The sequence below is a fragment of the Syngnathus scovelli genome, chromosome 2 (genome assembly GCF_024217435.2).
Source record: "Syngnathus scovelli strain Florida chromosome 2, RoL_Ssco_1.2, whole genome shotgun sequence".
NCBI lineage: Eukaryota > Metazoa > Chordata > Actinopteri > Syngnathiformes > Syngnathidae > Syngnathus > Syngnathus scovelli.
This window is the reverse complement of record NC_090848.1, coordinates 12,326,328-12,340,975: the sequence shown is the minus strand read 5'-3', so window position 1 is coordinate 12,340,975 and position 14,648 is coordinate 12,326,328. Positions and strand designations below refer to the sequence as shown.

The following is a 14,648-nucleotide window of genomic DNA, read 5'->3' as shown; positions in this document are numbered from 1 at the left end:
GGGAGTGTATGATATCAAACAGCAAAGCCCCAGACCAAACACTCCAACGGGTCGTAATACCCGACACAACCTTTCGCATCTAGCAGCAAACAGCTGACAGCTGTGGCTGGATTAGGGGCCTGCGTCTGAAAAGCTGTTCGGCGACTTGATGACATTCTTAAGACAACACACAGGTCCGGGTGGTCCTTTCCAACTGCTGCTATGAAATAAGGAGCAGCTTGACAGAGAAGCAATTGTGTGTGTTCTTGTTTTGGTGCAATGACTCCCAAAATCGAAATCTGGCTTCACCGACTCTATCTACATATTAGTGTGATGTCAGCATGATAAAAGATCGGGTCGTCAAGTTAACATATATTTTCACTCACAATTCAAAGATTGACAATAACAGTTATTCAACAAAGCTTTGCTGCTCAAAGACTAACTGCTTCATTTACAGTAGAAGCAAAATGAGGATTTAATTGATTTATTGTTTGCATAAATAAAATTATACTGGAAAATAAGTGAAATGAGTCAAAATTAGCCCAACTGTCAAAGGTAATAAAATGTTTAACACTCAGTTTTGCACAAAGGCAAGTCAACTTAAAATTTCAAGGTAATAAACTTTAATAAAATTTAAATTTGACAAAATATTTCAAGTTTTGCTGAGTCGAATTGTGCTTTTGTCTCTTGCATTGTCTCCCTTAACTTAAACATATAAGTAAAAGCAACTCAGCAGATTGTTTAGGGGCAAACAACTTGCAAAGCCACATTGTTGCTTTAAATGTCAATAATTTATTCACTAAAGATATTCCAACTTAAAGTGCTGTTTCAGCACCCAAAAAAATATCAGTTGTATTTTTTTTACATTGGGATGATAGTGCACTGTCTGCATAAACAAACAAGTAGTACCACACATCCATACTATATTTAAATCATTTATTCTCTTCAGGGCTGTGGGGAGCTGAAGTCCACCAAACTTTGGGCAAAAGTTGGACGACAGGCCAGATTGGTTGGAAATTACCCAGTGTTAAGATATAGATTTCGAAATAGTAACAATGTTCAAAATGGTATTATTTAGAAATATACTGTATTTTTGTTGTGTTATATGAGCTGAACAATTAACATTTTTCACATTAGATGGCAAAAGGTACAATTAACCTGTGTCATGTATCCACATAACATTTCTTCCCAGATATGCACCGTGATATTTTTCAAACGTGTACCTTGGCTTATTAAAGGTTGGCAAACGATGTTCTGCAAGACCTGTGGCGTTTATAGCAGACACTAAATATTTGCATAATGCTTTGCCTTCTCAACCAAATGACTTTTATGCAAAGCTACCATCCAAAAAGGGCTGATTTACGATTCGATTGGGAGAAATTGCTCTGCTCACTAACCTCGGCTAAATTTGATCATCAGTAACCATGATGGCAATAACTTTGCTGTTTGGCAATGATTGAGATGCACTAAAAGCAAAAGTTAGAGAGTACTAATCTTTTACTGGCCACCAATATCAATGCACCCGCCGTCACAGTAGGCACTTTATGTAGGGACAGGAGGGTTTCCAGACCTGGGCTTCTAATTTACAACCGCTGGGGGGGGGGGAAAATAGCTCCTGAGATGGAATAATTTGTCATTCACATCACTTTTTTTCCTCTGACCGTCTTTTGGAAACCACAACACGGTGGTCCACTCAACTCTCTACTTATCATGTTCTCCGTGCATGTTTTATTTTATTTTTAAATTCAACTACCGTCTTGCCGAACATTTCCTTTATGTCTGACACATGCTTGCACATTGTTAACAGCCTTGGGGGTTAAATGCTAATGCTACATCCTGAGTGATCACCTCAAAGAGCTGCTTGATTCCGCCTAGCTTATCGCCTTCTAAGCCCAACTGGCCCATTGCTCACTTCTCCGCACGTGAGAGACAGACTCGGTCCACTGCAGCAAATCATCTTTGCGTCTTCGACACAACATTTGTAACGTTCAATCAAAATCAACACGTACGATCGGTTATGCTTTCCAGCTCTTGACCAGACATTAGCATAAAGCCCCACTAAATATTGATTTTTGCACAACACAAAAGACAGCATAATAAAGTGAAGCGCACTTTTTAATAGCCCTAAATCTCTTGTTTTTTATTCATAAATAATTGGTGGTTCAGCTGGACTGACACGCAGGCTTCTTCTAATCACGCCTCCCACCCAAAGCCGATATGATATATTACATCACAACACGGACTTTACTTTAGACTTTTCATTTTTAACTTTCATCTTTGTCTAATGTGTTCATTATTCTAAATATCACTATTATGACAACAATCATTAACCATTTTTCAGGCTCCGTGTTTGTAGTGATGAAAATCAATGATATGGATTAGTCATTTCCTTATGTGTGTGCACGTGTGATTTCCTCAGGAAATGAGAAAATAGTACTTGTTCCACTTAATACACTACAATAACGGTCTTCCTGATTTTCTCATTGTCATTCTCCTGACCATCTGCTTGATGCTCCCCGCTGATTTCCAAAACAACAGTCCATGAACACGACGTAACAACTTTGTGATAATTTTTTTGTGTATGCTCTTCGGAAATATTCAATGACATTCATGACGTCTTCTGAAAATGAACAACTGTTATGACATGTTTGCTTATATAAATTATTTGGTTGTTAGTAGGAACATAAAACTTTCAAAAAATAATTTCCATTTAACGTGATTTTCGAATTATAAGGCACACCTAGAAATCCTTGAGTTTGCTTAAAAAGTTGCTTTCAAACAGAAGTCTGCAACTCACCGTTCTGGAGGTCAACATGGGCGGGTTGTCGTTTATGTCGGTAACGGTAATGATGGCGGTGGCCGTGTTGGAGAGACCAAAATTCAGGTTGCCCTCCATGTCTGTGGCTTGAACAATGATCGTATACTGGGACACTTTCTGTGAAGGTGAAAATAAAGGACAACAGTGTGCTTAGTGTTCAGTTTGAGGTACACAAACAAATTGGCCGTGTTTAAAACTCTCAATGACAGGCTTTTCATCTGACGGTATTGTAACCTCCTAAACTTGGCTTTATGCAATCTGCAAGCTGTCTTCTCACAATATTGTTATCAGAGACATCGCCAAATTCAGTGTCACTGACGGGCAGATGCGGAGAGACGGCTACATCAGACGAAGATTAATAGACGATCTGTGGAGCAATAGAATTAGGAATGATAAATGCTCGTTCACATCTTGAATGACACAATGTCACTTAACTGGAAAATGAAAAATGTGGCTGTTGTAGTTTTGTATGAGAGCTATTTTGTGAACGTCTGCATGTGTAGCCCCCTCCCTCCCTTGCCAACCGTTCTTCTTCTACCTCCCCTTGTCTTTCCTACTGTCCCACGGTGCAGTTAATGGGCTGCGGGAAAGATGGAGCCCCACGACCGACTGGATAATGCGTCTTGTCACTGAAATTCCAAATTACATTTCCAGTGTCTCTCTAACCTGCTAATTACGAAGTAAATATCCCAATTAGGCCATGACGCCACATCAGGAAGGTTAGACAGCTTCTTTCGGGCTTTTGCGTTTGACGCTAGACGAGATGCTGAACTTTCCACACGCACCCTCATTACCTCACGTGCATAAACACACCAATCACAAACATGCCCGCACACACATATCTCTTCTTTGCGAGTCTTGTTTAGTGGTGGTGTGTGCTTGATTGTCCCATCAGCCAGCGTACGGCATGTACACAGCACTCACACTAATTAGACAAGGGAGTTATTATGTCGAGCTCCTCTGAACCTCTCAGCATAGCAACAACAGTGCAGCAACCTCAGCCTTCTCTGGAGGACTGCGGTCTATTACTGTCAACATGCTTTTAAAGGTCCAAGGCAGACCATTGGAGACTTTTAGAAGAGATTCAGTGTGGGAGTTTGGAAAGCAGGACGAGACATTTCACAAGGAAGGTACACAGTCGTGGAGGGTAAGAAGCAGTAGGGGATAAAGTTGAAGCACAGGGTATGGGGATTTCCAAAAATAGAAGCCTGTGTGGTTGTTTTTGTTGCTTTGTTTTTGTTGTTGTTGTTTTTGCACAGTCTAAAATCCCAAACAACGAATCGGGAGAAAGGGGAAAAAGGAAGCACAGAAAGTTTCACGGTTTCAAGGGGCCGAAGTAAGTGGACCGGTGTGTTGTGAAGTTTATGGTTTGAAGATGGGAATTTTTTTTCCCCTTGCAGGTCGGGAGAATTCTCATCTGCTCGAAAAAGAAATTGCTGGAGGAGAGAAAACAGGATTGTAATTCATATAGCAACTGAATTATACGTGTATATATGCAACCAAGCACCTGTTAATAAATGAGTTTTCAAAATTACTTCGGTGCACACATTATATGGTCAACAAAGGCCATTATTGTGAATTTCAAATTTCCAAAGTTTTTTTTACATCAAATTTTATTAAAGCTTTTATAGAAAATTGTCCTAATCTAAGAAAGAACTTGACTGACTTGTATAATGTTCAACACAAAATGGCCAAAGTAGCTAAACTCCAAATAAATATTCCTTGGCTCTTCTGCGTGAGTCACATTGTCCAGTAATGTTTGCCTTTTTCAATATATACAGCAGAGGTCAAAGCTTACTATGAACGCAATAAATCAAGACGTTTTTTCAATTACTTATGGATTTTTGCAATACAATTCTAGAACACATGAATAGCATGAACTCGCTGTAGCTTGAAGCTTCACAATTTCTTTTGAGACATTCAAGGATTTTTGTTCATGAGTCATGTTCATTTGTCCTCAACCATCTCATAGAGACACTGAAAATAAAAAAAAAATATTGCTCAATAGAGTGCGAAAGAAGTTTAATTTTGAAAGTAAAGTGTATTTGCTGCTTCTGTCAAAAGCAGCCATCTTGATCATGTAACACAGGAAGCCCACGAGCTAGAAAAACAATTTAGAGGTTCTCTGAATGTTGCAAAGGCTCTAAACCTGATTCAAACGTTTCTTGACATGATGCCCGTCTGTTTCTACGGGTTTCACTTCATGAATTAACTATTTGTACTGTTTGCTTTGATTAAATTACACTTCAGAAAAGGGTTTGTGTGCTTCTGCGAATACTTGATGCATGATGCGAGAAAAAGTCAATTGCTTCAAGTAACTCTGCTCTGAATTCAATTCAACTCATTTAAAAAGATGGCGAAAAGATAAAGCTGTGTATCCTCCAAGCAGAACTATTCCATGGGGGTTAGGATGGTGAAACAACAAGTGGATGCAGGAGGTTTGTGGTTACACATTAGGTTATGCAGGCTCTATCAGCGGAGATATTTTCACCCCGTGTCCCGCCCCCATCCTACTGGACGCATATTACGTTCCTATCTTCAATATCTAAAATTTACCCCAAATCTACTCTCGACTTTAAAGCCGGGGTCTTTCATTTCATCTTCTTTTCCCTCCAGCATCTTCTGGTGTGTCATTTATCAAGTTTAGATGTTGTCATTACATGTTTTTTTTTTTTTCTTGCAGACAGACAGATGTCAAGGACATTCCTTCTCCACTATTCGCGCTCTATCTTTACCGTACATGCATGAGACACAGACTCGTGAGTGGCCGTCTGTAGCGTGATGTGTCGTTAATAGGTCTGTCAGTGGTGACAGGTAGGGAGGAGGATCTGTCTCACGGCTAAGTCACCGCCACAAGTCTCACAGTCTCAAACACCAAAATAAACATCTTGTCACAACTTTTCATGGCTCCACAAGCAATTTGACTGGAGAAGAACAGTATTCAGAAAAAAAGTGCGGACAAACTGCATGTATGGAGTTATAAAATGTGTCTTGACTTTTGGACAGCTTTTGGGATTACTCCATAATGATTTGCAGAAAATATTGTGATGTGTGGCACGGGCAAGGGAAGAATATTACATTTTGGGGTTAATCCTCATTTTTAAAGATTTCCTACCTATCACTTTCCTCAGTGCATTCAAAATTATACAGCCACATGTCCTTTAACATCTTGGAGGGGTTTCGATGTAAAAAAAAAAAAAAAAAAATAGCATTCATATATCACAAGCTTTTGAAGAAAAATACATAGATTTCCAGGAAGTGAAGTTCATTTGCAATATTTTCAAAACTATAAAATCCACAGTCGTCCATCATCAAATTCCTGTGTGAGTTTCCACAGATAATATCCAAGTCACCTTCACTTGCTGCTTATTCGTTGCTTCGTTAACCATAGTCCTCAGTTTGTTTTAAAAAATTATTGCAGCATAAAATTAATCACTGCATAGACGGATAGGTCAACAAGGGCCAGTTTAATGGCACCACGATCACACACACACGCACGCACGCACGGCCGCGCGCACGCACACCCACGCACACTCATACATGCACACACACGGGCACGTGCTGATGACATTTAAATTCACAAGACGAATGTGCCAACCAATTGATAACAAGGACCTCTGTGCAAAAGTGTGAAGTGCAGAAACTGCTGTAGACTATAGAAATGTCTAAATTCCAAGGGTCAGCAATTTGAGCGCATAACAGACTGTGTTTTATGGTAAGTTGCTTACATTCTAAAGATGTGATTGCTTCGGTAACATGAAATTAAAGAAGCTACATGGTGCAGAGAAAGTAAACATTTGGCTTGAAAATAAAAAAAATATATATATATATATATAAAATATAAATAAATAAATAAAGTAATATATATATATATATATATATATATATATATATATATATATATTTATACACACGTATACATACATACACACGTCCTCGCCTTTGAATATTTCTAGGCCGAATTTTGGTACCAGTATGGCCCTGATACAGAGTAATTCCTGAATGAGGAATGCAATAATTTCATCGTCGTCATCACCATGGTGAAGATTTTAAAATAAAGAAACATTTATATTTCAATCGCATATTGATTGGTGAATATAAAAAAAAATCATGTCTGAATACTTGAGGTCGAGTCTTTGGTCTGAATACCATCGAGTGACTCTTGTTACCTATATTGACCTTGCAAAAGAAAATTGCAAAGCAATCACTGATTAGGGGCGAGGCAATCAAGTAACTTCTTATTTTGAAGATATGGAACAATGATTATTCAACATTTGAAGAGGTTAAAAAATGTGACTCATTGGGCACTGCAAAAAAAAAAAAAAACTTCCTTGGAGTAAACCTATTGTGTAAGCTATTTATTTTGAGAATGCATTATCACTATAAATAAATAAAATAAATCAGAAAAAAGTCAACAGTTTGGTAGAATACGTACCTCTCGATCGAGACCAGGCGCCACGGTCACAATATCCCCAGTCTCACTATTGATGGTGAACATATTTGGAATGGGACTGTGCGGTGTCTGGGACAGTATTCGATAGCGCACCATTCCATTGGCCGTCGTGTTGTCATCGGCATCGAAGGCAGACAGGTGCATTACGTAGGTGCCTGATGGAGTCACATAGAATTGTGTGAATGATTTATAAAATCTACAGTGGGGAACAATGTGAAAAAAAAATTGCAGTTATTGTAAATGACTGATTGCTATTACATAGGTGTGAATGTGAGAGCGAATGACTGGCGAGTTGCGACCGGGGCATGTTGTGGATGACCTTTCGGCGAAGGTCAGCATTGAGATACCAGAAATGGACAATGAATGAATCATTATAATTACCAAGGTTTTTGTTCCTGATTCTATCTGAGCCGACTTTCAATGAGGGAGTTTTTGTTTCTTTGTTTTTATTATGTCTCACACACAAAAGACAACATTGAGAAAAAAAAAAATCACCACGCGCACAGAACCTTAAAAATATCGAGTTGAAATTTTTTTATGCTTGTGTGGCAATTAAAATGAATTGATTTCTTTTGCTTGAAATTAGTAATCAAGGTTCATCATCTTCAGGGGTGATATTTTCACTTTCAGACAATTTAAATTGTGAATTATAAAAGATAAATTATGAATGCAAATGTCTGAGACAATGCCTTGTACATCGAATTAAATTGCCAGAAATGGGAAGGAATTCTGACGGTTACATTTTTTAAAATTTAAATGGGTCAAAGGGTATAATTTCACTGTAGAGAACAAGCAAGTGCAGTGTGACACCTTGAACTATAAATGTTTACAGGTCACCTTTCAATGTCGAGGAAGGTTGTCTAGTGAATGAACGTTAGTTTATTTTACCTAAAATATGGGGAAAAAATAGTTTGTTTACCTTCCACAACAATTCTGACATACTGTAACCATAGAGGATTACTCCGCACCACTCAATCTCCATTTCTGCCTGCTTCTCCCATGGCCAGTTGTAATTGACAGTGATAGTGATATCACAGTAGTGACGGCCCCTGTCCGAGGATAATTGCAACCACAGCTCCTATTTCAAACTTCATTACATTTCAAAGCAACAATTTGTAAATGACGGGGCCAGGGGGAGGCCTCACAGCAAGAAGTAGAAGAGGTGAGTGAAGGATGAAGAAGAAAAAAAAATGAATGGGCCCCTGCTCAATTTGGTTTAATGTGGAGGGACAATCAGTCCTTCACCCTACGTTTTTCTTGTGAAGATAAAGCGATAGATGGAAAGGAGATGAAGAATGCGTCACACATCGGCGAGGTAATTACATTAAGCCGCACTCTTAAGGGGTTTAACGCAAGCCCTTTGTGCGGGCGTCCTAAGCCGTGCCTGACAGGATTAAGTCCCTGTAATGACTCTTTAATTTGCAAACTAATTCAAGTCTGTAATTGGCCTTCCACCGAAACCACTGGAGCACAAAAAAATTCTAAAATTCTGTGTTTTATGATTATTGTTTCGTTGAATGGCGCACACACCACATTGCTGCACAGCAGAGACGGAAACCAAGAGAGTGAGAGGAAGAGAGCAATAAGCCTGCTAATATAGCACAATGTCTGTTCATCCATTTTTTATACCGCTTGTCCTCATTAGGGTCACGAGTGAACTAGCGCCTATCCCAGCTGACTTTGAAGCGAGGCGTGCACTGAAGACAACCAATCACATGGCATACATAGACAAATGAAAGAGTCCTCAGTGCATTTATGTGTTTTGGAATGCGAGAGGAAGAAATTGTCATATCATGCTTCGATTGACTGTTTGATGCCATACTGGTACCTGGTTTTGAGCCTTCATCCACGGAGCCATTGTAGACTTGGTTCTTGAACTCCGGTCTGTTGTCGTTCATGTCGATGACAAAGATATACAGATCGATGGGGTTCTCCACCTTGTTTCCGTTCATGTCCACAGCATGTGCTCGGAGCTAGAAGACAACGTTTCGATCATGACCGATGATTGCTGATGCAGGGAGTTACTTGTGCCGAGGATCTATGGCACAGGTGTCAAACCAAAGGCCAGTGGGCCAGATCCGGCCCACCACATCATTTTATGTGGCCCGCAAAGGCAAATCATGTGTTTCAACTCAATGTTTCTTATTAAAATATTAAAACTGTAAATTGTCTTCACTTTAAATAACAGTGAGATGTTAAAACAATTTTTTTGTTTACAATCGCACATTGAAAATAAATTAGAACATTGTTGAACTGGATTTTGTTTTGTGTAGCCATCCGTTTCTATTTAAGTCATTAATGGCCTCACGAGGGAAACCATATAACTAAGATGTTGCTCGCAACAAAAATAAGTTTGACACCCCTGCTCTACGATATGTTGTCTACTGACTTCATATCTAAAAGTTGCTGTTATCTCAGTAGAAAGTATAACAAGACTCTGTCTTCTTTTGGAAGCCGTGTCTGCAACTGTAAGTCTGAGTCAGGATCACATTTAAGGCTAACAGTGCTCTGCCTGTTTGCATCTTGGAATAACAAACACAGTTGGCTCATCACAAATTCCCCTCAGCTGTGCTTGGATCAGGGAAGTGGATTTCGCCAGTAATCAAAACATGCTATACTTTTTTGACAGTTTTGCTTTCTCTGAAATCGAGTCAAAAAGACGAATGTTAAGGATAGCAACGTGAGTAGATAGCTGAATAATCAGGTGAACGCTGGGATCGGAGGATTTCCCCCGCCCCGCATGATAGGTGAAGGTCTACTTAACGGACTGAAGTGGTTCTTTCTAAAGCTGGACTCACTTCGGTTCACCTTTAGTGGGATTGTTTGTATCTCCAGGCATGACTTATTCAGTGATATTCCAGTCTGCTGGAAACAATGTTGAGTTGATACCATGCAATGTGATATTTTTTTTTCTTTTATACTGCCGAATAAAAGTGCCTTATCCATTCTTTAAATATACCAGGAATCAAAAAGTCAGTTCAGAAATCAAAACGTCAGTGCAGCATACGAGGGCTCTCCCTCGTATGTAGCAAGGTGGAATTATCAAACGGGAGGTAAAACTCGGGGAATGAAAGCTACAACGCCGGCGAAGGCTCAGGGGAAGACGGAATAAAATCGGTGAAATCACTTTTAATTACGCTGTCGTGTATGGAGAATTGAGGTACTCTTTCATCTGAACTTGGCTGATGGGAAATATGCTTTTTGGCTACGACAGAAACATGAGAGTCAGATAAGTGAATTCGCCTGAAGGCTCATCGCAGCGGAATATAGAATTAGAGGCATCCGCAGCAGGATTCTTCTACTATACGAGATGATCGTCTCCAGTAGGGCCCGTTCTCTCCTCGTCACCATTTGCTTCTATTCTCCACCTCCACTGAAATTGCATCTCCAGGTCTCCCGGAGGTTAATTTAACTTTACTCTCTTCCCTACATTGTCTGATCTGTCCATGCACTGCCATTCCATCTCGGCGGCTGAGAGCCAGGTCCTTTATCTCTGACCACTCTCCTCCCACCAGCCCACATGCGAGCGCACTCTTAATCCAATAGTAGGGAGAGTTGGAGATTGCAATTATTTTTAAAGTCAAGCCTAAAATTTTCTTTGTGAGAATGTTCTGTGCAGCCCGACTAGTCAAAACACAGTGTTCTGATTAATGTTTAATTTGTGACTGCACAATTAAACAGACAAAATTCAACTTCTTTTTTTTTTTTAATTCATCTCAGGGGCAGCCATTTTGCCACTTGCTATCAACTGAAATAGACATCACCGTTGCCAGGTCTCAGGTCACAACAAATCACGGCTCACCACTTTTCTGAAGATGAGCCGTGATTGGTTATGAGCTGTCATTTTCTGTCAACAGCAAGTGGCAATTATTACGTGGGTGAAATTGGGTGAATTTTATTGCATAACTGATAATCCACAAACACAATATGAATCAGAATGCTGTGCTTAGACAATTTGGCGCACATACAACATTTTTTTTAGGTTAACTTCTCTTTTAAAGAAGGGTAAATCTAATTCTGGATACATATTATAGTTGTCATCATGACACACATGAGGAGAAAAAGCAGAATGGACAGTGTCTTGTATTTGGAGACATTGTGAGAGATACAACTACAACAAAAAATTCTTAAGAATGTATGCGGTGGCATGGTTTTAATCTGTTTTTTAACAAAATACACAATATTTCTTATCCCCATCTTTTAAATGAAATTTTGTTAAACAGATCAACTACAGTCAATCAGTTTTTTGACCGCACTAAATATGTGTAACTTGTAGAAGTGTAGCTCTTTCAGCAACTAGTGTAAGAAGTTAACACGAGATAAAAATACACAGATCTTTATTGTGTCTCACCATGCAGTCACAGTTCACAACGGCCGCTTTCCCAACAACCAAAAGGGAGTCTCTGCCTCAGCAAATCAAGCTCATTGATTGGAGCTTCTTTTGGGAATCATTTCTAATTAAATAGGTCAGGGCTGCTTGGTTAACGAGTCTATAATATGGTTGTGATTTACATACTACATAAGAGATAACATTAACTTTGATACCTGGAACATAAAAGCCAATGCATCTGTGCTTAACCACATGAATCGATTACTATTTTATGACGGTACGATGCAGCTGGGTTCAAATCCTGACAAATATTTATCAGTGTGTGCTTGTGTGTGATTCGATGGACTCACATGATATGACGACCGATGTTCTCTATCCAGAGGTTTGGTGACAAACATTTTTCCAAGCACAGGGTCGATGTTGAAGACCTCATTCGGTGGCTGATCAGCTCCCACCCCAGTGATGCTGTATCGAATGGAGATATCTTGATCCTGGTCTGAACGAATCTGTGGCATCACAAGCAAAAAGAATAATACATAATAAATAACATTTAGAGAGAAAATTACGACACATGCGGTTACCACTTCTTTTGGTGCGGTATGCACAACTTTATGAGGTGTTTATTATTCAAAGGCAAGCTTGTGATCTATTGCCTCTAAGTTTCATAAGTCTGTCCTTGCACTGTGATTCTTAGCAACCTCATATTGGATATTATTCACAGAAAGCACTCGCGGAAAAAAAGCAGTTATGTTGATGTGCACACATATTTATCACAAAGTAGCATTTCAAGTCATCGCATGCTCAAGGACTCCGTTAGTGCTGCCGCAGGGATCAATCTGTTTGCAACAAAAAGTGTATTTCAATATTTTGAAAGAAAAAGAAGAAATCAACCTATATTTACTGTTAATTTCAGACTACATGGTACCATACTGGGAAAAATATTAGATGGACAAGGATGGCTGGAAAAGGACAGAAGCGTGGAATTGCCAATGTGAAATAAACATTTTTGACTGCACTGCAACGTCGTTTCAATGTGCTGCAAAGTCATTTGAGCGTCTTGGTGAAGCCCATCGTAAAATGTAGGCTAAATGCTAAAAACAAAACTGAGATGAGATAATGTTGAGGGCATGGTTGAGAATATATTGTAAAATCCCTTGTGAGAATGTACTAGATAGAAGGCAGAAACATGGAAAGTAAAATACCAGGTGTGAACATATTAATGTAGAAGAGAGTATAGATTGTTACACACAGGTAAGTGCAGCGGGCTTGTGATCACACAAGTACAGAAAACCGGTGAGCCTTTTTCCCAAATCAATAACACACTTCAGAGAAGACGTTGAAGTTGTCTTTCATCACAAGAGCAACCAATTTAGCCTCTCGTCTGCCACACCGGGAACGACGTGCCGTTGCCCAGAAGGAGCCCGAGCAACTAATAAGGCCATGGGAAGCATGTTCCCGTACAAGACAGGTGTCATCCTGCTTCTCCACGCTGGTGCAAAAAATACCTGTCACCATCACAGACACTGCCTATCATCTTCTCATCGCCAGCAACTCGAGTTGTGCCTCCGATCAACCCAAGGTGAAATATCAGCACGGTGCAGAAGGAGACGATAAGGAGCTGTCACAATATCCCGTCGGTGCTAATTGTGTCGGTGTGTATGGGCTGTTTTCTGCACCCTTGATAATTGACAAACAGGCTAGTGGCAGTTCAACCCTGAAATGTGCACCCTCCTCACTTACTGTAGACAGATTGATTGTTTGAGAGATACTTAATTCATCCTCAAGGGTAATTCAATCCACCAGGAGACAAAGAACAGGCCAGAGAGCCAACTCCAGCTTCCTTGCGAGTCCCATTTGAAGATAAAAGCAATTATCGCACTTCCATACGTTTAAAGGCTTGAGGCTCAACCCCTGTTTCTCCTCCCCTCGCCTTGTCTCGACACTTCTCTCCCCGCCCTCCTTCCCGACTCTTTACTCTGGCTCAGTGGTCCTCCGCCCATTTCGTCTGATCTCTCCCCTATGCTGTGCTCTCTCATCACTTTCACTTGCTTTGCTTCAGGTCTCTGTGAGAACAGACAGCATGCATGAAAAATGAAATTACTTCAGTCCGTTAGCTTCGGCGGTACAGAATACATTTTGCCCAGATAGGAGGTGATGGCAGTCCTGAATTCCATTGGGGGTTTTCCTGTTCCTTTTGATTTTACTCTTGTTTTCAAGCACTCTTGTTTGGGGTTGGGATTGCAACATGTTCCATTGTTTTTTTTTTTTTTACACAGGGCCATCAAAATATTTCTTTCGCCCGTGTCCTTTGCATGCTGCTGTGTTCAAATAATAAACGTCAAAGCAAGTTAGTTGTAGCACCTTATCAGTCATCTCTGAAAATTGCAGCTAGCGGGACATCATTTCAATTCATTAACTCATTTTGGGTTGTGTGGGAAATATCTAGACACTCAATTCAACGTCTCTGTGGGAGAGATGCCCTCAGTCAATTATCATTAGCAGTTCATATAACGGATGGATGGATAATTCTCAATTATATGTGTGTTGTCCATCCATTTGGCATCCCAAAGGCATGGTGGGTGTTCGGATTTCACACATTTAGCCAAAACACAAAGCTGACATTTCTTGAACATTTCATGGCTAATTATTCTCAAATGATGATATTAATGCAAACAATTATTTTATTGCTTTTACGTAATCAAGTACTGGAAGAAACAGTACCGTCAATCGGCATTAGATAGCAGACAGACTGAGGAATGAAAAGACAACAAAGCAAAGACGGGCACACCGTTTTGTTATGACGAGGCCGATCGGCTGTTGCGGTCTAGTTTTGGAGAATGACACCAGAGCCAATCTGGTGTTTGGTGAGACAATCTGTCACTCGCAGACAACAAAATCATACGGAGCTGAAAGTCAGACCTCACACGGCTCTAAAATGCAACACTACTACAAAATATGAACCCCGACAGGAACAAACAGATGAATATGTTTTCCTCAACAGGATGTTAAAGCCTGACAGACACATGAAATACGCGACAGATATTGGACAACAAGTCACAGGAGGGCTG

At 39.9% G+C, this 14,648-nt stretch overlaps 1 protein-coding gene across 1 annotated transcript in view; it reads right to left on the bottom strand.

The window, feature by feature from the left end:
* The window catches only part of LOC125989438 (cadherin-4), a 158,817-nt gene that overhangs the window by 21,979 nt on the left and 122,190 nt on the right, over positions 1-14,648 (bottom strand). The window contains exons 6-9 of the mRNA XM_049755822.1: positions 11,931-12,086; positions 9,079-9,223; positions 7,233-7,405; positions 2,777-2,914 (exon numbers count right to left, since the gene is read on the bottom strand). Of these exons, the coding sequence (XP_049611779.1) occupies positions 2,777-2,914; positions 7,233-7,405; positions 9,079-9,223; positions 11,931-12,086 (612 nt within the window). The remainder of the gene's footprint in view (positions 1-2,776; positions 2,915-7,232; positions 7,406-9,078; positions 9,224-11,930; positions 12,087-14,648) is intronic.